This window comes from Oncorhynchus tshawytscha, linkage group LG12 (genome assembly GCF_018296145.1).
Source record: "Oncorhynchus tshawytscha isolate Ot180627B linkage group LG12, Otsh_v2.0, whole genome shotgun sequence".
Lineage (NCBI taxonomy): Eukaryota > Metazoa > Chordata > Actinopteri > Salmoniformes > Salmonidae > Oncorhynchus > Oncorhynchus tshawytscha.
The window spans coordinates 56756087-56776482 of NC_056440.1; the positions used below are offsets into that span (position 1 = coordinate 56756087).

Here is a 20396-nt window from a genome sequence, read left to right on the forward strand (position 1 = left end):
TCATTCTTAATGGGCTGGGCCTGGCTCGTTTATATTTTTGTTCAGTATATATGCCATATGTACAGTATTTGACCCAGGTCTGCTGTACACGGTTTCCATGGCACAGCATGACATGAGGAGGAGGAGTGGGCCTGAACAGAGTGTACCCCTTCATTCCATCTGTTATATCCCTCCCTTGAGATGAGATGGGGAAATAAGAGATGGGGAAATAAAGGAGCTTGTGCTTTTATAAAGTCAACCTCATCTGTGAGTCATTGCTTCCCCTCCCATTTGTATTGAAATGACAGCATTCTGTCCTCGTTGACAGGGGGATGGCCATCGGAGGCTGAGTGATGAAGTGCAATTTACCCTCGCCCGTCACTCACACGGTAGAGATCCCAGTGAGTGATCGACGTGTAGTCGGGGACTCCTGACAAAGAGGTCTGACAATGTCACCTAGTAACGGCAATGCCGATGACGAAAGGGCTTTTTTTTTTTTAAACATGCGCTATGGGTTTTGACACACCCTGAGGAAAGCTCACAGAGGAAACAGCTGATGCTTTGAAGCCAGAGACTAAAGACCATTTAGCAGAGCATCGGTTCAGATTTTTCCCCGGCAGGCAGCCTTTGGACTTTCCACCATGTATAATTTGTGAACGACAGACCCTCCCAGAGAAAGTGGGAGGGGGGCCAGTTATAGGGCGCCCTGCTGTGCGTGCTGAGTGAGCACTGGGCCTTTGATTAGCCAACCACTGCTTTGCGCCGTATGTTCAGCAGCCAAGTCAGCACTTCAGCAGACACACGGGGCTTTCTGCAAGGCCTCCGAAACACGCCAACAAGCATCTGGAGATGACTCACTTGTGGTTCAAATCTATAACTGGAAAGGAATTGTTGCTATGGTCTCTCAACAAATTATTTTAAGAAAGTACATTAGGCTGTGTGTAAAATGTAGTTATTGTCCATTCCTGTTTTGGTTTTTGAGAGATTCGTGTCTTTTTGACCTCGTATTTATTCATCATTTATCATGTAAGCCTTGACCACATTGTTTATCAGTTGTATGTACAGACAGTGTCCCCCATCAAAGAAGTAAACGCTTTCATTTCAGTCATTCGAGGCTCTGTGACCATATTGGGCCCTCTGGGGGTCATCTCTGCCTGTGCAAGTTTCCTACCGTATGTTACTGGGCTGTGTTCCCTCAACAAAAAGCATTCCATCACTAAGGAGACCCCAAAAGGAAATGTAACTGTCTGAACTACCGTATGCCCCAAGGACTTCTGCAGAATGAAACTTCTCCTGCTGTAAAAATGGTCTCTGAAAAGCTGCTAGCTTGGTCTAGCTATTACTGAGCATCAGATAATACTGAACGGTTATGCTAAAAGATGAGGTACATTTTAAAAGGACCTAAGGACAGTAGTTCACATACTGTAGCTGTATGTGGTGTAAGAGAGGTGGAACATTTTGAGGATGATTCAAGATGTCTTGCATTCGCCCAAGATGTCCCAAGACCTTAGCGGCTGATAGCTGTTGTCTGAGAAGGACAACTGTCAGAATCATGAGGGTGGTCTTTGATGAAACCTGTCTCACCGTGGCAGCTGTCCTGCTTTGCGTGTGTGTGTGTGTGTGTGTGTGTGTGTGTGTGTGCGTGTGCGTGGCACAGAGTTATTTGTCCATTGACTCAATGTAACTGATGGCAATAACAGCAGAGAAAGCTTGAACGTGCCCAATTCTTCTTTGCGGAGCACTAAAGGGCAGCTCGTGCATATGCATCAATGACCTTGCCAAATAAAATCTGAAGCGTTACACTGATTTTTTTTTTTTAAAAGAAGTAATTAATGTGGATTCCTTTTACACGATCATCTAATTAGAATTTCCGTAATAAGCGGTCGGTAAAAAGGCTGGTTTAAAACGAAATGATTAGTTAAACAAAAAGTATAATAGAAATCACTGCATCGGTCCTCAAGGCTTATCAGGAGTGCGTGCACTGAGCAGATTATGAAATTCCAATGTTGAGCCTTTAGTCCTTATTAGTAGTGTTGCACGGTATACCTAAACGTCTGTACTTTTTTTCGATACTATAACATTTTTAAAAAACGGTCCGGTACTAGAATTTATTTTCAGTCCTTCTGTCAAATGTGTCTCACGAATCAAGCCTGTCTATCAGCGTAGCCGACCCCACTTACTCACTGCTAACCTGCACTTGGGAGTCTGGGCTGCGTCATGTTCGCTCCCAACTCCTGCTGCACAGAAGTTAACCCACTTGAATAATGCGACACGGCATGTAGAAATGTTGCAACTGTTAATTACTGTTTGCAAAACGGGCTAGTACATTACAGGCTAGAACACTTTACAATGGAAGAAGACGCTGGTGGCTTCCAGCTTTGTTAGCAAAATGTCCTTGCTAGCTGAGAGCTAAAGCTAACATACGTCAATTCACTATCCTAGTACCTTGTTTGTGATAATATGCAACCATAAGGCAAAATATGCAGCTTTTCCAAGCTGATTGCCACCAAAAACGTTATTCGTTGAATTGATAACAGACAATTCAATTCAATGAATTGTCTGTGTAACAGACATATACAAAAAAATGTACAATGTGGATCCAGAGGACATCACTTGAAAGTATTCATTAAGACGACTTATTTGGTCTCACCCACGTCTCTCCCAAAGATGATCTATAGAGAGCAAAAGTAATGGCGTCTTTTTGTAGGCACTAACTCTGCCATGGTTCATTGGAGAAAGCCTATGGGGGAAAATGAATGCTGTTTTTTTTGGAGGGATTTTGAATAAACGCAGAAAATCAGGTCTGTGGTAAAAGCAGGCTTAGGAGATCTTGTACGTTTTGTTATGAGATCATCTTCATCAGCTAACGTCACCAGTTGTGAATTCTTCAAAATTCATGTAATAAACCATATAAAGGCTTTACAATTCATAAAAGTCATGCTAACTGACTGCTATTATCTCAAATGGAAGGGAAACTGATTTTTGTCATCTGTAGCCCCAAGCTCTAGAACTCAATGCACGCACACACTGCTATTGAATATGCATTCACCTGTATTGTGGATAGGCCTAGGCTACATCTCGATTTATGCAGTTTATCAACAGAGATTTACCATCCAAATACATGGATACCATTATGTAGTTAGATTGGTAAAAATCAAATTGACTTTATAATTGATGAATTAATGCATAATTTTTTTTTCCAGAGACTTCCATGTATGTAAAAAAAAATCATTGGGGGGGTGGAAAGCTGCACTGAGTGGTGGAAAGCTGCACTGAGTGGTGGAAAGCTGCACTGAGTGGTGGAAAGCTGCACTGAGTGGTGGAAAGCTGCACTGAGGGGTGGAAAGTGCAGCGCCTGTAGCAGTTAAATAGGCCTGGTTTAAGAGGAGATAAGGGAATGTGAGCAGCATCACCATGTAGAGCTGACAGGACCCTCACCTCAAAACCAATAAAAGATTACATTAGAGGCGTGCCGTGGTGGAATTGTGGACCAGAGGGTGGATGTAGCACATGAATGGAAGTCACTGTCTAATACTGACACATCCCCTCTTGTTAAACTAACACACAAACACATGCCATTCACAACAACACTTCTGAAAGCCTCATGCTTGTTGCTCTTCCCTGGAGCTGTGTATTTCACATGCACAGGTTGGCCTTTTTGTTCAGACACACATGTGTTTGGTTATTAATTGATGTTGCAGTTGCCATGTGGTCTCAGAGTTTGTTCATGCGTGTCGGATCTATTTCCAAATGGGCTGTTCCGTATTGTACTACTGCTTGATTTGATCAACAAAAATATTGTATTTTGATGAATAGGAAGAAACTTAAAGGTTGTTTTCCTATTGAGGATCAAATGAAGTGGAAATGGTATTTCAGTGAAATACTTACTTGCAAGCTCTTCCCTCAACAGTGTAGTATGAATCTAACAATTGTCAATGCCAGTAATATATATATATATATATATATATATATATATATATATCTCAACAAAAAAGAGCATGATCATTACTGTACTAAGTCAGATAAAAGGTAAGAAAGAACATACATGATTGGGATTTATATTTATTAATTAATGGTTATATTTTCCTTGTAAAGCTACAGTTGGGTGTTTTTACTTGCTCTGGCAGAATGTACGTAGACAGTCAGTTACCCTCCAGAAAGTTTGGCTCATCCCGCCCATGGCTACTGAGAGGACGTTGGCTCACTTTTCACTGCAGTGAGTGTGAGTGAATGGACAGAGGTGAACTAGAGCGGTCGGACTCTGTTCTGTCTTATCAGACGCAGACAGCAGGGGGCTTTCAATGCATACGTCAATAGAGTGAATGTGAGGGAAGAATGAACTGCGTCTCATTGTGCTGACTTCATCATACGTGTCCTCCCCTATCTCCTGGCTGGCCCGCGAGGGGCAGTGCCAGTGCCACAGTCAATGCGAACTAGTCTGAAGCCAAGCCAGTTGGAAAGTGTGTGTGTGTGTGTGCAAGGTTCAGCAATTAGCTCTCTGGGCATAAAAGAAAGCAGGAAATATTATAAACCGCGAAGCATTCTATGAGCCTACCAGATAAGGCTGGATGCTCACTGAGTGGGTAAGGTTACAGATCGTTGAGAATGTTTGTGATTTGCTGTGTCAGAACCAGTATAAACCTGTTGGGGGATGGCACAGATGATTTGCCTAGAAGCAGGCTGCTCATAACTGGGGTAGGTGCCCTATGTGCCGTAGCCAGGGGGAATCTGGGACACCTGCCACTTCGCTTGCTGTCAGCCTTGTGTGTCTTTGTCACAGTGTGTGTAAAACGGTTCCAGGCGGTATTTTATTGGACCAAATTCCAAATGTGAGTTTCAAGAACTGATTCTGCAGGAGGCTAGAAGGATTGTTCATCCTCATTTACTTTGTATTAATGTTTAGCTGTAGTAGTTGGTTGTGGTTAATATATACACATGTAATACTGAATCTGTGCCTTTTTGCCATAACAAAGGGATAACTAGAAGTCTCCAGGACACTTCCTGGTATTGCCCAGGGAGGGTTACATGTATATGGAACAGGATTTAGGCCTACATGCGTTTGAAAATAATCCTGTCATTTTATTAAGGTCTAGTCCGAATAAAAATGTGGATACATTGAACATTTGTTTTTTGTTCAACTATCAACTGGGTAATGTACACAGTTTGGATTCTTTAGTTCAGTGCGCGATGTGGCCATTTTTTGGTTTGTTAGCTGATGTCGTCTATTTTGGGTTATAAATTTAACCTGAGGCAGATGCTGTTCTCTTCAATGTGAATTTAACCTGAAGCAGATGCTGTTCCTCTCTCTTCTCGCTCTTTCTGTTCCCATTTACCTCACCACCTCCATCTGCCTTAAGCAGAAAGCATTTCTATTACGTTTAAGCAAAAAATGCCTTTATTGCCTATGAAGATACTTAAAATTTTTTTTTTAAATGACTGAGTCGGCAACGAAGGGAATTGAGTTTGTATGAGGTAAAGAATAACATTTGACAAGGACAGTTGCTTGTCTCTTTTTACTTTTGTTTCGTGCTTTTGATATCCTGGTACTGGACAGTTTTGTTTGAGTCATCATTATGTATGTACCTCTCTAGGACAGCACGATCCATATGAAAACTTTTCCTTCTGTCAACTTAAATCTGTCTGTCCTCCGCTGTCTTGCAGAAGAAGGTGGTGGAGCAGCTGAGAAAAGAGCTGCTGGTGAAACAGGATCATCCGGAGGTCCAGGCCCATCAGCAGCCCCAGCACCCAGTGCAGCCTGATGGGAAGGCCTCTGCCCTTCCTAACCTCCACACCCCACCCTCCCTGCCCTCGCCTGACAAACTGAGCACACCACAGGTACTTGTTCACACACACACGCACACGCACACTGCTGTAATAGTAATCTGTTCATATGTATTGTTGAAGGGTAGCCCCATATTCAACTTAGCTTCTCTCCTGGACAGAACACGATGACGGTCACCCCGGTCATTGCCACTAAGACTCTACCTCTGGTACTGAAAGCTGCCACCGCTACAATGCCTGCTTCCGCCGTGACGCCGCGACCCTCCGTCGCCAAGGTCACCTCCATCAGCAACACGCCCAAGGCCAGCATAGGTCACCCTGACTCACTGAGTGCACCTATCAACCTTCAGACATCCAGCAAGTTGACCCATCAGGGGATGGAGCCGGTTCGGATAGTCCCCAAGAACACTATTGTTGTAAGTATACTGTATGTCCGGCATGTCACTCACTCCACTTCATTGTCTGCACATACAATTCATTTACACTGAAGTGTCCCTGAAGTCCCGATTGTGTTAATAGTATATTTCTGATTTTGTAAACAAACATTTGAAATCACAGGGCACAGGTGGGGTTGCCATGTTCTTTAGATAAGGAGGATGTATCGCCCTTTTCTGTGTCGCCGCAAGAGTGTCTGCAAATGCAGATTTCACAAGGAATGAGTCAGATCTGGGACCAACTTTTCTTCACTGTGTGAAGGTCTATCTCCTTGAGACTGTGTGGTTTTCCGCATTCTCTAATGTGTGTAAACGGATGGTTTCATCGCAGGTGCAGGCCACTGCCCAGCCTATCAAAGTTCCTCAGTTTGTCCCTCCGCCTAGACTGACGCCTCGACCTACCTTTCTAACGCAGGTTCGTCCACGTGGATCTCCCCTCCCCTCACCCCGCAGCCTCTCTCCAGTAACACTAGCAGGGGGCGTTTAGACTGGATATCAGTCCTAGAATGGCCAGCTTTTAATTCGTTAGCTATCATCTGACGTCCTATAACGTCAAATGTACTCCATTTGAGGCAGTTTGATTGGATAGCCTACCAGACTACAATGGGTTTTCTATTCAGAGGTCTGAATAGGGATTCTACTGGAGGGGACTGTTGGAGCAAGTTCTTTCTAATTTGTTGTGTTTGTCTCGTGTCCTTTTGTGACGTGTGTGTGTTCCTGCATTCATATGCTTTTTGTTCAGGACCGGAGGCTTGGCCCAAGACCTGTTTCAGTGGCATTTTCGTAACCCCTTGCTAACTACCTGGCTTCACTATCTATGTCAGCGGTGTTGTTCCTTACCACGTGCTTTGGCTGTTCCTTCAATCTACCTGCCCAGTGCCAACCCACCTCCTACTAACCTTTGTTGTGAATGTGGCATGCCCTCTGTTGTTGCTGCTCTGTGTGTTGATCACAGAGGGCTAATGACAATGCTGTGTATTTGGTATGCACTTTTTCTTACTGTTTAAAACACATGGGCCCTTACATACTGTATACTCACTATCCTCCTGTCTATATTGTGGACCAGGTCCGACCTAAACCAGCCACGCCTACGCCCACTTCCATGGTACCCATCGCCCCTGCGCCCCCTCCTCCCATGCTGGCTGCTCCTCAGCTCCTCCAGCGGCCTGTCATGTTGACCACCAAGCTGACCTCCACCTCACTGGCCTCCACCACCGGGCCCATCCACCAGGTACGCGTTGTAAACGGCCAGCCCTGCGCCAGCATCACCAAGACCCTGCCCTCTGCCCAGCTGACTGGCATCGTCATCACCTCGCCGGCCACCATTACTGCCACCCTGGCAACTCATCAGACCCTTCAGATCAGAAGCCTCAGCCCTGACACCAAGGTGAGAGGAGGGGGAACAAAGAGGGGGCGGGCAAATTTGATTTGTTTAAATTAGTCTTCTCTGTGGACCCAATCAAATGAAATCTATTAGCTTCCAGATAATATTTTCAGTAGGGCCGTCGGTAGTGGAATTACCATTTTCATTGCTGTTAAACCAAGAAGCACCCAGCTGTTAGCCTTGCTATTTTGTGTTCATCACAGGCTTCTTACTTAACTCAATTTGGTCGGCGTAGACACCCTGCTTTGTTGATGTGCATGGCTAGGTACTTGAGCAGCTGCCACAAACTATTCCAGAGAGGGAATTCGTAGATACACTGAATATTGGAAGACCTCCCAATAACATTCACAAATGTAGAATCCTACATAAGCCAGGTCATCACCACCCTCTGTCCTGGTTTGCTGTGTGTGAAAATGTGTGTCTCTCGTGGGGGGGAGCGTCACATCCACCGTGGAGGGACTGTGGCTCTTGTTGTGTGTGGCTAACTCTGTTACTTCCGCCCTCCAGGCTGTTAAAGCTCGGGGTGTTACAGACCCGAAGACTTCGGCCAGTGCGCCCTCCTCCCCTTCACACACCGCTAGAAGCACCGCTCCACCCCTGCTGAGGAACAAGAGAGAGGACAACCCCCAGGTGGGCCTATACTCTATACACAGATGCAATGACAACAAGAAAATAAAAGTACAGTACCAGTCAAAAGTTTGGACACACCTACTCGTTCAAGGGTTTTTCTTTATTTTTTTGACTATTTTCTACATTGTGGAATAATAGTGTCGACATCAAAACTATGAAATAACACATATGGAATCATGTAGTAACCCCCCCAAAAAAGTGTTAGACAAAGTAGCCACCCGTTGCCTTGATGACAGCTTTGTGCACACTCTTGGCATTCTCTCAACTAGCGTATTCTACAATGTAAAAAAAATAAAGAAAGAAAAACCACGGACTTTTGACTGGTACTGTATATGGTCAGCTTTGTGGGGCAATCTTTGACACGTTTAATGAAAAATGTGATTTCTTGTTCTCTCCCACAGAAACTTGCCTTCATGGTATCCTTGGGACTTGTGACATATGACCATCTGGAAGGTTGGAAGACCCAAATGGAGCTTTTTTAAATATTTTTTTATATAGCACCCCCCCCCACCCTATTCTGTATACGTTTTGTCAATAATGTCTGCGCCTGCATGAAGACAATTTAACTTCAGATATGTCCAGTGTGTTATACTGGCCTGGTCTATTCTATACCTGTGTAGAGATCCAGAGTCGGAGGCAGGAGCGCAAGAGGAGAACAACAGCAAACCCAGTATACAGTGGAGCAGTGTTTGAGCCTGAGGTGCAGTACATAGACCACTAACGTTGTTATTATTATGGCATTATGATGATACTGTCAGGGTTGGTCTCAATTCCACTTATGCATTCCAGTCAGTTCAGGAAGTACGTTGAAATTCCAATTCTCTTCCATGGTTAAAAATGTGGAATTGGAATTTGGTTTACTTTCTGAAATGGACTGGAATTGAAATGGAACCGACCCCAACTCTGGATACTGTACCTGTTCTAGGTCTGCTGTGTGCGAGAACCAGACCTAAGTAGTAAACACAACCTCTATTTACAGCGTAAGAAGAATGGTGTCACCTACCTGAACACTCCTCTACACCAAGGCACCAGGAAGAGAGGTCAGTATGAATCTCCTGTCAGGTTATGGAAACATCTAGCTACTCAGGGTTGTGTGGAGTGTCCCACCTTGTAACCTTGCTAACACAATGTCAATTGGACCGCACAACCCTGCTCTCCCAGACACCTCGAGGAAGTCTATGCTGTCATATCTCATACAACGGTGGAGACCAGTATACATAATTTTGTTGTACTGTGATACTGCCCCGTCACAGACTTCTTGTCGGAGCTCTTTTGGTTGTGCTATCATGCTAGTGCAATAGAGCTGGCTCTTTCCTTGCACTTCCTGCTTTTAATACCACTTGACTCTGTGCTTTTGCCCTGTCTGTAATTCATGCTACTTAACCAGCTCTCTTTGCCCTCTCAGTAAGATGCCTTCCCACCCTGCTCTGAATGTATTGTTGAGGATGGCTTCACAGCTATGTACTGTATTTGCTCACCCCAGGACTCCACCAAGCAAAACACCCCCATGTGGATTTGAGCCATGTCTCTGTCTGAATGCTACGTGTATGGCATTAGCCTGGGTACCAGTCTGAGTTAGCATTCCACTCCTTGCCACTCTTTCTCATGTTTAGCATTTACACAGAGTATATGTAGTGGAATGTTAACCAAACAGGTTTGTGGATCTCAGGCTAGTATGGCATGCCAAGCCAAGTCAGATCTCACTGCTCATTTGTTTGTGACAGACTTAAGAGGCCTGTTATGTAACATATTTAGTGGTACACTGCGGTTCTGTGAGCAGAACATTTGGGAGAATGAATCCTCTTATGAACCAAGCATTTGCTTCCCACGTTCTGACTGACAATGTTGAATGCAGCTGTATTTGACCTATTGTTTCATAGAGTACATTGGAATAATGTAGATATTAGATTTGACATTTGTTTCAACAAAGTCTTGCCCTGCGGGCCGATACGATGTGGCTTATGTCTTGCTTTGACCTGCTTTGTTCTCGGAACTACTGTCCCAATTAACTGTCAGCTTTGCCCAGCTCACCCTTCCTCTTGACCCGACTTCATGCTGTTCCCCCTCGCTGTGTACTAACGCTTCTGTCTGTGCTCCTCCTCTTCCTCTTCCTTATGCGCTAGCCAATGAGGACCCATTGTCACAGGTATGTCATGGGAATGTTTTTTTATTTTGTTCTCCCATTTTCCTTTCTTTTGTTTTTGTTTTGTTTTGTCGTGTCTCATCTCACCCAGGTCGCCCACCCAAATACAGCAGTGTTCCTGAGCTGGGTCTTCACACCCCAACATCCCCCACCAGCAGTCATTCCGCCTCCCCGGCCAACCACCGGCCAGAGAGGGGGGGCTCTCACTTCCCCGTCCACCCCCACACCCTCCCTCTGCCTAGACCCAGCTCTGGGGATGTAAGTAGATGATGGAGAGCCCACTGCACCTACCAGGACTAGAGGAAGCCTCCCCCCAAATCCCCCCTCAGTGGTATCTCCCTGAGGCCCTATGGTTTCAGGACAGACCACCCCTCCTTACAACATGAAACCTTCCACATTCATTCACTTTTACACCCTACATGCCATTACATCCATCATTCATTTATGTGTGACAATCTGTGTGTCCTGGTGTCCATAACCTTACAAAGTGAAAAGTCCCTCACTCCTTTGGCTGAGGATGTTTGGATCAACGCATCGCACGTCATTGCTGTTGACAGTGGTGTTTGGGGTTTGGTAGGGTACCGTGACCAGCAACATTACTCGCGGTCATCCAGTGAAAACTGGCTCGTGTGAACAACACCAAGTGCCCACAAACACAATTGCAATTGTGAACAGTTTGAAAGCACAGTCAGATTGGGCAGGTGTCATTCAGTGAAGTTCGACTCCCCTCTCCTCTAGTCCCACATATCCAGGTATGATCGGTTGGGCGTAGTGGGCCACAATACTGATTGATGCAATTCTTCCTGACAGGGAGACATCCATGAGGACTTCTGCACTGTGTGCAGGCGCAGTGGTCAGTTGCTCATGTGTGACACATGTGCACGTGTTTACCATCTGGACTGCCTCGCTCCACCCTTGAAAACCATTCCCAGGGGCATGTGGATCTGCCCCAAATGTCACGACCAGGTAACAGCATCACCTGTCCCTGCAGTCTCAGCCTCTTAGAAGCTCCCCCAGCAGTTCCCAGGCCGGTCGTACACTAAATGCAGCTAATACAAGCTCCAGCTGAGCCACAGCCACCCCTGTTTATCCAAGCCAGTTTTGTCAGAGTGAGATATTAGAAGGGTGAAACGTCAGTGAGAACCACTCGTGCCACCTTGTCCTGGTGCTCTCAGGAATCTCAGAGCTTGTCTTAGTGTAGGGGGTCTGAGCAATAAGACTGTTTCCTAGCTTTGTATGTTCTCCAAACAACGTTTTTGAACAGGCACGAGAAAGCGCCATGCATTTCACTTCATTATTTGTACAAAATGCTTCTTGCACTGTCATCTTGTTCTTTTTTTTGTTCGTCTGGTCTATGAAAGATTTGTGCACTTTATGTGGAAGTGCTCCAAAGGGGCCCTGTATGTGTCCCTGGACTTTTGGTAGCTTGGTTGAAAGGGAAGACGCGTTATGTTGATATCCCTCTGTGCAATGTTTCCATAACATACAGTATGATAACCTACAGTAACCAATAATCATTTGATTCACGGCCTTGTCTCTCTGTCCTAAACTCCTTGACAACAGCGTTCAGAGCCATGATTGTGTGAACATCTAAAAGTGGGGCGTAAGAATTCAGGCAATTTCAACTAAAGTATATACAGTGCGGCCCGAAGTTGTTGACACCCTTGATAAAGATGAGCAATAATAACTGTATAAATTAAATAATTCAAATACCGAGCTATATTTTATTTTAAACTAATACAATTGTTTAGGAAAATATTTTTATTAACAAGTAATAATGTTTTTTCTCAAAAGTAGCCATCAAAATGATTGACACTCATAAATACTCGTAGAATTAAAGTAGTCAAAAGGTTAGCATTCGGTCCCGTATTCATAGCACGCAAGGACTACATCAAGCTTGTTTATTTATTTTAATTTCATCTTTATTTACCTAGGCAAGTGACTACAAACTTGTTGGATGCATTTGCAGTTCATTTGGTTGTTTCAGATTATTTTGTGCCAAATACAAATGAATGGTGATTCATGTATTGCGTCATTATAGAGTCACTTTTATTGCAAATAACAATCTAATATGCTTCTAAACGCTTGTTCATTTGGGGCGGCAGGGTAGCCTAGTGGTTAGTGTTGGACTAGTAACCGAAAGGTTGCAAGTTCGAATCCCTGAGCTGACAAGGTACAAGTCGTTCTGCCCCTGAACAGGCAGTTAACCCACTGTTCCTAGGCCGTCATGGAAAATAAGAATTTGTTCTTAACTGACTCGCCTAGTTAAATAAAGGTTAAAAAATATATACTAATTGTGGATGGTGTGAATAATGATGAGTGATAAAGTCAGAGACATGCTAACCTCTCACCATTACCAATAACAGGGGAGGTTAAGCATGTGGCTGGGGGTATGATCTTTGATCATACCCCCAGGTATTTTTAGAAACATATTTTATTCTTATTTACAATAAAAGTGACTAGGATACATTTATTTACCATTCATTTCTATTGGGAACGAAATAATCTGAAACAACCAAAACTAACATTAGCTGCAAATGCGTCCAACAAGTTTGTAGAATGACAAGTGCTAGTAACATGGGACCAAATACTAAACCTTTTGACGACTTCATTTATCAGAATCTTTAGGAGTGTCAATCATTTTTGAGCGCTACCTTTTTTGAGAGAAGAAAGTATAACTTGTTAAACGGAAATCTCTTTCTCTAAACAATTATATTCGTATTATATCCCAATTTTGGGGGGGAGCATACACTATATAGCTCAGTATTTGAATTATATTGTATTTCTCCGCTCACTTGTCTCCACCCAAAAAAAACGAATGAAACATAATGGATGGTTGAATGGTTATTCAAACATTTTTAAAAAAGAAGAAAAAAAAGAAGCAGAACTTAAGCCTATTGTTGACATGGATTCAATTGTTTTCCCTTTTCTTCTTTAGATTTTGATGAAAGATGAGGCAATCCCATGGCCTGGAACCCTCGCTATTGTTCATTCCTACATTGCATATAAAGCAGGTACAGGAGAAGCCAGATCTTAAAAAGAGCTACCTCCAAATGAATTTGTGTTCATCTAATGTAACACTTTTTAATGTTGACTGTAATGGTGTATCTGACAGCTAAAGAGGAGGAGAAGCAGAAACTGGTGAAGTGGAGCTTGGAACTCAAGCAGGACAGAGAACAGCTAGAACAAAGGGTCAAACAGCTGAGCCAATCCATAACGGTAAGCAGTACACTGCATGACACTGATGCTAACCCTGAAGGTGTGTGAAGTCATCTCAGAACAATAGATGAACTGGATGGTTAATTACTAATGAGCCTATTTCCCTATTTCTCTCTAAAGAAATGTATGGAGAACAAGAACACTATCCTGGCCCGTCAGAGGGACATGCACAACTCCCTGGAGAAGGTCAAGGGCCTGGTGCATCTCATTCAGGGCATCAACTTCTGCCCATCCACTGAAGCCTCACCACCAGCGCTCCAGACCAGCCTGACAAATGGAGGAGCAGACTGTGCCAGTGCTGACCACACGGACGACACAAGTCCCGAGGAGCACAAGAACATGACTAACAATAGCGGCGACGACCTGAACAACAACGCGGACGGGGCGACCGAGGAGGAAGGGAAGAAAGAGGACGTTAAAGAGATGGACAACCTCAACAGCAGCAGCCTTGGCAAAACCTTTGAGCCTCCCCAGACTATAGCACCGGCCCTTGTGGATGTAGCAGAGGGGGCCAAATAACACCCACCCACCCAGTCCAGGGACAGGAACCCCCAAAGAGAGGGAAAGAAAAAGATAAAGCACCCCATGAAGTTGCCCAAAGTTGCCAATCGATTAACACAGACACCGACATATATATTTTTGGGGTCGTTGTTATTGTTAGTTTGTGTATTATTGGATTGTCCGAGAGGACATTATGATTATCAGACGGAGAAAGGGAAAGGGACGAAGGAGGGTGACTTTATGTACCAGTGGTATGCCAATCGAGGTCAAAGATTATTATTCAAGTCTGACGATGTTGACACTCTTACTCATAATAACGATATTGTTAATAGTAATAAACATCACACCAATGTGTGCCTCCAATAGTCGCCATAGCGCCTCTTTGTGGGGATGGTTTCTTAGGGTGTCTTAGTCTGCAGCTTCAGGGGAGATGGATCCGAGATGTCCAAAGATGAGACCTGCCCGCTCGCCTGAAGATCCTACACCACACCAGAAACAATTGGATCAACCAAAACAACATAACAGCCATTTGGAATTTATAAACTACCAGGGGACGAGGTTTTTGTTTGCTGCAGTATTTGTCGACAGTTTTGAAAATCACTGAAGTATTGCCTGAGGGATCTGATTAGTCCCAAATCACACTTTTTGTCTTACAGGAGCTCCAGCTCACCACCATCCATCTATCCCACCTGCCCCCATTACGACCACCAACAACTCTGCAGTACAGCTTAAAGCTACATCACAGGACAGATGATGGCTCAACATAGGTCAGCCTGACGTTCAAGTTGTATCCACTGTCACCTCAGTGCTGCCCAACAGACAGCCAGACAAACTGGCTACAGTGGGAGGAGCCCAGCATTCAGCTTGAAGGCTTCATTGACAATGAAGATGTTTTTCTTTACGAGGTCACCTTTATCATGACTTGTTTTGCGTTATCCATTGTTGCTGAACCTAGCGTTCCTTTTGTATTATTTTGAGAATATGATTGACCACTTTGTTGATTGATACGTTCGGAGGCATAGACGGAAAGCGGCTGCATCAATATTCCATGTGACTGCAGCTCTAGGCATGCACGGGGGACTTAGCGACTATCAGTTCAGATATTGTCTGAGGTTTTTTTTGTGTCCGTTTGTCATGATCTGTTGCTAAAGGAAACAACCATTTATTCTGGGGGAATATATTTCTATTCTAGTCTTCCTAGTTTTCGAACATCAAGATATGCTTCTTCAAAAGTGCTTTTCTCTTTCGCATTACTTTGGTTTCTTATAAAATATATTTGAACCGGAAAAAACTATGTAAATAGATTTTTTTTTTTTTAAATGTTCCTTGCAATTGAATTTTTATTCAATATGCTCAATTCATAACTGCCAAATGCTATTGTATCCAAATACAGCAGGGAAACAGTCCTATTTTGTTATATAATGTTTTTAAGGTTTCAATTAGGAGTCCCTGTAGATAGGCACAAATTTAGCATGGCAGTTACAGACATACAAAAGAGAAGCGTGGCAATGACATTGTACCATATGTTGTTTGGGAAAATGGTCAGGAAAAGGAAAAGCACAAACTTGTTGGCAAAAAAAAAAAAACTGGAACCGAACCACATACCCTCATCCTGCCATAAACATGTCTAAAGTAAATATGAACATTTGAACGACTATATTTTACACCACCACACTGACAAGTCACTTTTCATTTGACACTTTTGTACAGTATGTGTAGCTTTTGTTCATAACCTGCCGTTTTACATGCTTAAGTCCTTAAGAGTTGCAATGCAATGTCGATTATATTAGTTGTGAAACACTTGAGAAATTGGGGACGTTAAATGGCAATGAAGGAACAGGTTACCGGTAAACATATCATTTCATCACAGGGCCTACTTGCTGTACTACATCATACGGAATGGGTCCCCCTGGCGGTGCCTTTGTCTAGAGAGTTTGAAGGCTTTTACAAGGCTCTATATTTCCTCTGACATGAAATGCACCCAAACCATGGCAATGTTTTATGTTTGAAAATACATAAACAAATCATAATAATAATGCAATTAACTGGAAAGCACAAAGAGAAGATGCAAGATCGGGTTTTTAATCTATCGCCAGATCAAAAGGAGAGCATTAGTTAAAGGATAAGTGATGGCCCAGTCCAGTGTCTTGTGTTGAGGCCACTCTTCCTTTTGGCCTGCGGGTACTTGTCGTTGTGTAGCAATTGCCTTAAGAAAATGCTGCGCCTCGTGAACAAACTGTTCGGTGTATTGTTGGTCTTGTTTGAGTGTCACAAAAAAAATTCAATGAATTGTGGAAATCTTGTCTATTTGTGATGAACCACTTCCACTTCAGGAAATCGACTTCTCTTTGCACAGAACTGAGATGATAGGCTAAAATGGGAACCTATTGTATTTACAAGGGGGTCAGTTGCTCTGAGTCATCATGTAAGAGAGTTCCGATTCGTTTTGACTTGACTTGCCAGTGTATGAAAAATAAGGATTGTGATTTGAACGACTATTTGAGTTGTCCGTCCACCAAGTCCCTCAAATACAAGCAATTAGCAAATATTATAATGCACCTTGTGGTTGAACACTCAACAGTGTTAAATCCTTTAGTTCTCTCCTGACTTGCCGTCTTCACGGGACAAGATGCAAATGATAAAAGTGGCAGCAATGACACATACTTACCATGAAAATTTATAATTTTAGGGCCAGATTTATTTTCTGAATATTGTTAAATAATTGACATATTCTTCATCTTATCTTTATAATCATTTTGATGTGTTTTTATTGGACCTTTTTTTTGGTGCAGAAGCTTAGAAAAATGTGGCTCTCAGTGCCTCTAATGCAATAGAAATAATAAGGATCTCAGCAAATACACTCCCCCATCTGTGCTCAGCATGATGAGCCCAAAAACAAAACTACAGCTGTCGAAACCTCAACAAACCTATGCCTACATATGCAAATAGATTGTATGGACATGATTATACTTTTAAAAAACATTCCTACTTTTCATATATAGAACTGAATTTCACCTTTCCAACCTTGGTAACACTTTACTTTAAGGTGCCTTTCATAAAATATTCACAAGTCGTTCATAGACTGTTATTTAGTAGTTTACAGATTTTAGTTTATAACCCATTATAACGAATATGTAACAAAAAAGTAACCAGGGTATAGGCTACCTTAATGTAAAGTGTTACAGCAGTATATTGAAAGCTACAGCTGTACCAGTAAATGTTTAATGTACTGTATACGTACCCCAATGACTCACGTAGGAAATGAAATGTCCCTCTCAATTAGTGACTTTTATTGGATCATAACTTTGAAGGCAAAGTGCTGAATATTATGGGCGGAATTGTTTTTATTTTCTGACTTAGGGAGGAAGATGGGGGTGGTATGGCCAACTCAAATATTGTCTAGTGCTTTGTGCTGTGAAAGAAAGTAAATGTCATGCTGTGGTAAGAAAAAAAAATAGAAACAAAGTTAATATCCAAAGAATGAAAGAAAGATTTTTTTTATTTCCATTTATGATCTACACCAGCTAAATAATATTCACAACGAGAGCAACCAATTAGGAAACCAATATTGATTAGATTCTCTCATCTCTGCATATCTTGATTAGTTCTGAAAACAGTTATTCTCATGCGAAATCACGTCACATCTGTGGCCTTCAAGTATTTTAGTTGCATTTCATTGCCATCAATATGGAGACTCCCCCCTTTCTTGTAAACCTCTGTCCCACCTCTTACTTCATGCACTCGTATCATTTCATTCATTTAGAAGGCTTTTTTTCTCAACGAAAAGTATTCTTCCTCTTTGTTAAGATGCATTGTAGCAGATCAAGCAAGTCAAAGGCACTAATGTGCTGGATATAGTGTAAATGGTTTATTGCACAGACTGCATACTCTCTTGTAATATTTGTCGGTTGTATTTTTTCACAATTTTTTTAAAGAAGTATTTGTTTATTTTTGACTACGGTTTTGTTACCAATCCTTTTTGTTGCCTGTGATCCACTGATTCATTTGACCTCTTTCCTGTACTTGAGTTATTTTATGCAGCTGTTTGTATGCAGTGTTTGGCAAATTCCATTGCAGTGTCAGAGTAAGTCAAGATTTTTTGGAGCATTCGATCAATTTGTATTTATTTATTTGACCATTTTTAAATAAAATTACAAAGTTGTAATTGTGGCATCTCTTCTCTCTCTGTATAAACATATCCGGATTATGAACAGCCATCAAGATGAGGTGTGTGACAGTTCTTCTTACAAACACTGTAGACAGCAATCAATTCACTGTCAAACAGGCGGTAGTGAGCGATTAATACCTCCAGGTCAAAGTGCAACTTCCGATCCATTTTCAGCTGTTTTCTGTCAAACTCCCATTGATGTTGTCAAGTGCCATATCAAAGCTGTGTGAACCTCTATGCAATTGTGCATTAACCAAATATGCCATAGACACACTGTGTGTGTGTGTGTGTGTGTGTGTATACTTTCTGTGAAATGCCTTCATCACCATTGCATGGTCTTGCTGCGGGGGAGCTTGAGTGACCCTCCATGGCCAGTAGGTGATGCTGGTATTCCAGACGCACCTCTCGTACCAACTTCTCAACCGCCACCTCCACAGCCACAGAACATTCTGCCGCAGACAACTCAAAGAAGCTGCACCTGAACATACACGAGGCTATAGATCAGTTCTCCATTCCTCATCACCCACTGAAAACAATTGGACATTGTCAATTTAATGTATGGATATGGTTGAGGGACAAAGAAATGGTTTTCCAGCATGGATCATTCACCACTGGCTGATTTATATTTTAATTCACTTGTGTCGGCAAAAACTTTTACTACATTTTAGTTCACACATCTTCAAAATGTAGTATGATTCAGTGTTCCATGGCTAATAGGAATATAGCCGAATGGAAGTTGTTGCTGATGGCACCAGACAAGTGAATCAACTGAAACATGTCACCTCAGATCACTGGCAAGGGCCTTTCCTTCTCCTGTCCGCATCACCATTCTCCATGTCACATTTATTCACAACTATTACAGTAGGTATGCCTGATGAAAGAGCACGAAACAGAGTTTAGAAACCTATTAAAGGACACAACACACACACACACAACACACAAAATACACAGAGATGATCTTGTTTAAGATGGTCTATCTTGCTATGCAGAAAAGACAACCACCACATAACGTTTGCAGTTACAATAAGCAGACCTACTGTTTTATCACTGTACTGGTGTGTATCAGTGGCTTGCGTATTTTATTACAGCAAAAGCTGTAAGCAGTCAAACTTAGCTTAACACAGCCTTGATAAAACCTGTTCCCCTAGTCATGAGTGATTTAATGGAATCATTATGATAAATTAGACAAACATTAAACAAAAGCGTAATATCCTCCAATGAAAAGACAGCTGGACTAGCCTATGTAAAGTAGGTTCTGAAAAGAGTCATGGGTGGGTTGGGTTCTAGGCTGTCCTATTGCCTCTTAGAAGATGTAACCTCTGCAATAATGAGATGCCCTCCACTCCAGACTCCATTTGATTGCCCTTTCCTGGTGTTTCCACACGTTTAAAGTTGTCATCTCACCCAGGGTCTGCTTGACGTGATCAATACTCATCCTCTTTAAGTGTGAGACCGACTCAAAGCTGCTCCGGTCTGTGATGGAATACATCATTTGGAAACCATCGGCCCATTTAATGGAACTCTCAAGAGAAGGTGCTGCAGAACCCACAGACTCCTGCAGAGAGAGAGAGAGAGCGATAACAAGAAACGGGGGGGGTGGAACACAGGTTGGTTTTATGCTCTCAAAAGTGGTCTGTTCATGGCAACATTTAGACTCTAGCAGAGGCATAGCACTTTTGGGAGCATACGCCAGTTTGTTTTGTTCTCTACAATTGTTGAAATGGTATGGGGATCTGGTTGTTTGAGCCTGAGAGTAATCTTCCTCTTTGGGTTTATAGAGGCCTGACACAAGGGCAGAGAGAAATAAATCCCCAAAACAGTAAAAATATAGACTTAATTCTGAGGTCGATTAAAGCCGAGAGCATGATGAACTCAGTCTCTGGATAGTACCTTGGCTGTGTCCAATATTTCAAAATCGATGGTCTCCTTGTCCACAGTTTTCCAACACCTGTATATTACTCCTGTATGAGAACCACACAGAATGCTGTCAGCCTAATATAGTCAAGTGACAACTTGCATAAGGGACAGTAAAATTAGATGCAGTCTTTACCCTTTTGATGGTCATACTCTCTAATGAACCGCTTGGTGATGTATCTAACACAAAGGGGTGAAGTTCAAACAAAGCAGACCATGAGCACTCAGGTATTTTACATATTT

The 20396-nt window shown here is 42.8% G+C and overlaps 1 protein-coding gene and 1 pseudogene across 6 annotated transcripts in view; one reads left to right on the forward strand and one right to left on the reverse strand.

The window, feature by feature from the left end:
- LOC112264173 (PHD finger protein 21A) overlaps positions 1-17526 on the forward strand; it is a 49999-nt gene extending 32473 nt beyond the window's left edge. For 3 of the 6 annotated variants that reach the window (XM_042330825.1, XM_042330828.1, XM_042330826.1), the window contains 13 exons: positions 5641-5814; positions 5922-6176; positions 6526-6609; positions 7261-7581; positions 8086-8208; positions 8610-8661; positions 8829-8908; positions 9188-9248; positions 10443-10609; positions 11162-11317; positions 13290-13365; positions 13467-13570; positions 13691-17526. In XM_042330825.1, the coding sequence (XP_042186759.1) occupies positions 5641-5814; positions 5922-6176; positions 6526-6609; positions 7261-7581; positions 8086-8208; positions 8610-8661; positions 8829-8908; positions 9188-9248; positions 10443-10609; positions 11162-11317; positions 13290-13365; positions 13467-13570; positions 13691-14089 (2052 nt within the window). In that variant the 3' untranslated portion in view covers positions 14090-17526. Of the gene's footprint in view, positions 1-5640; positions 5815-5921; positions 6177-6525; positions 6610-7260; positions 7582-8085; positions 8209-8609; positions 8662-8828; positions 8909-9187; positions 9249-10331; positions 10355-10442; positions 10610-11161; positions 11318-13289; positions 13366-13466; positions 13571-13690 lie in introns of all 6 variants that reach the window. The other 3 variants (XM_042330830.1, XM_042330829.1, XM_042330827.1) reach the window with 3 other exon arrangements.
- LOC112232142 lies at positions 14480-20338 on the reverse strand (annotated as a pseudogene).
- Positions 20339-20396: the final 58 nt, after the last annotated feature.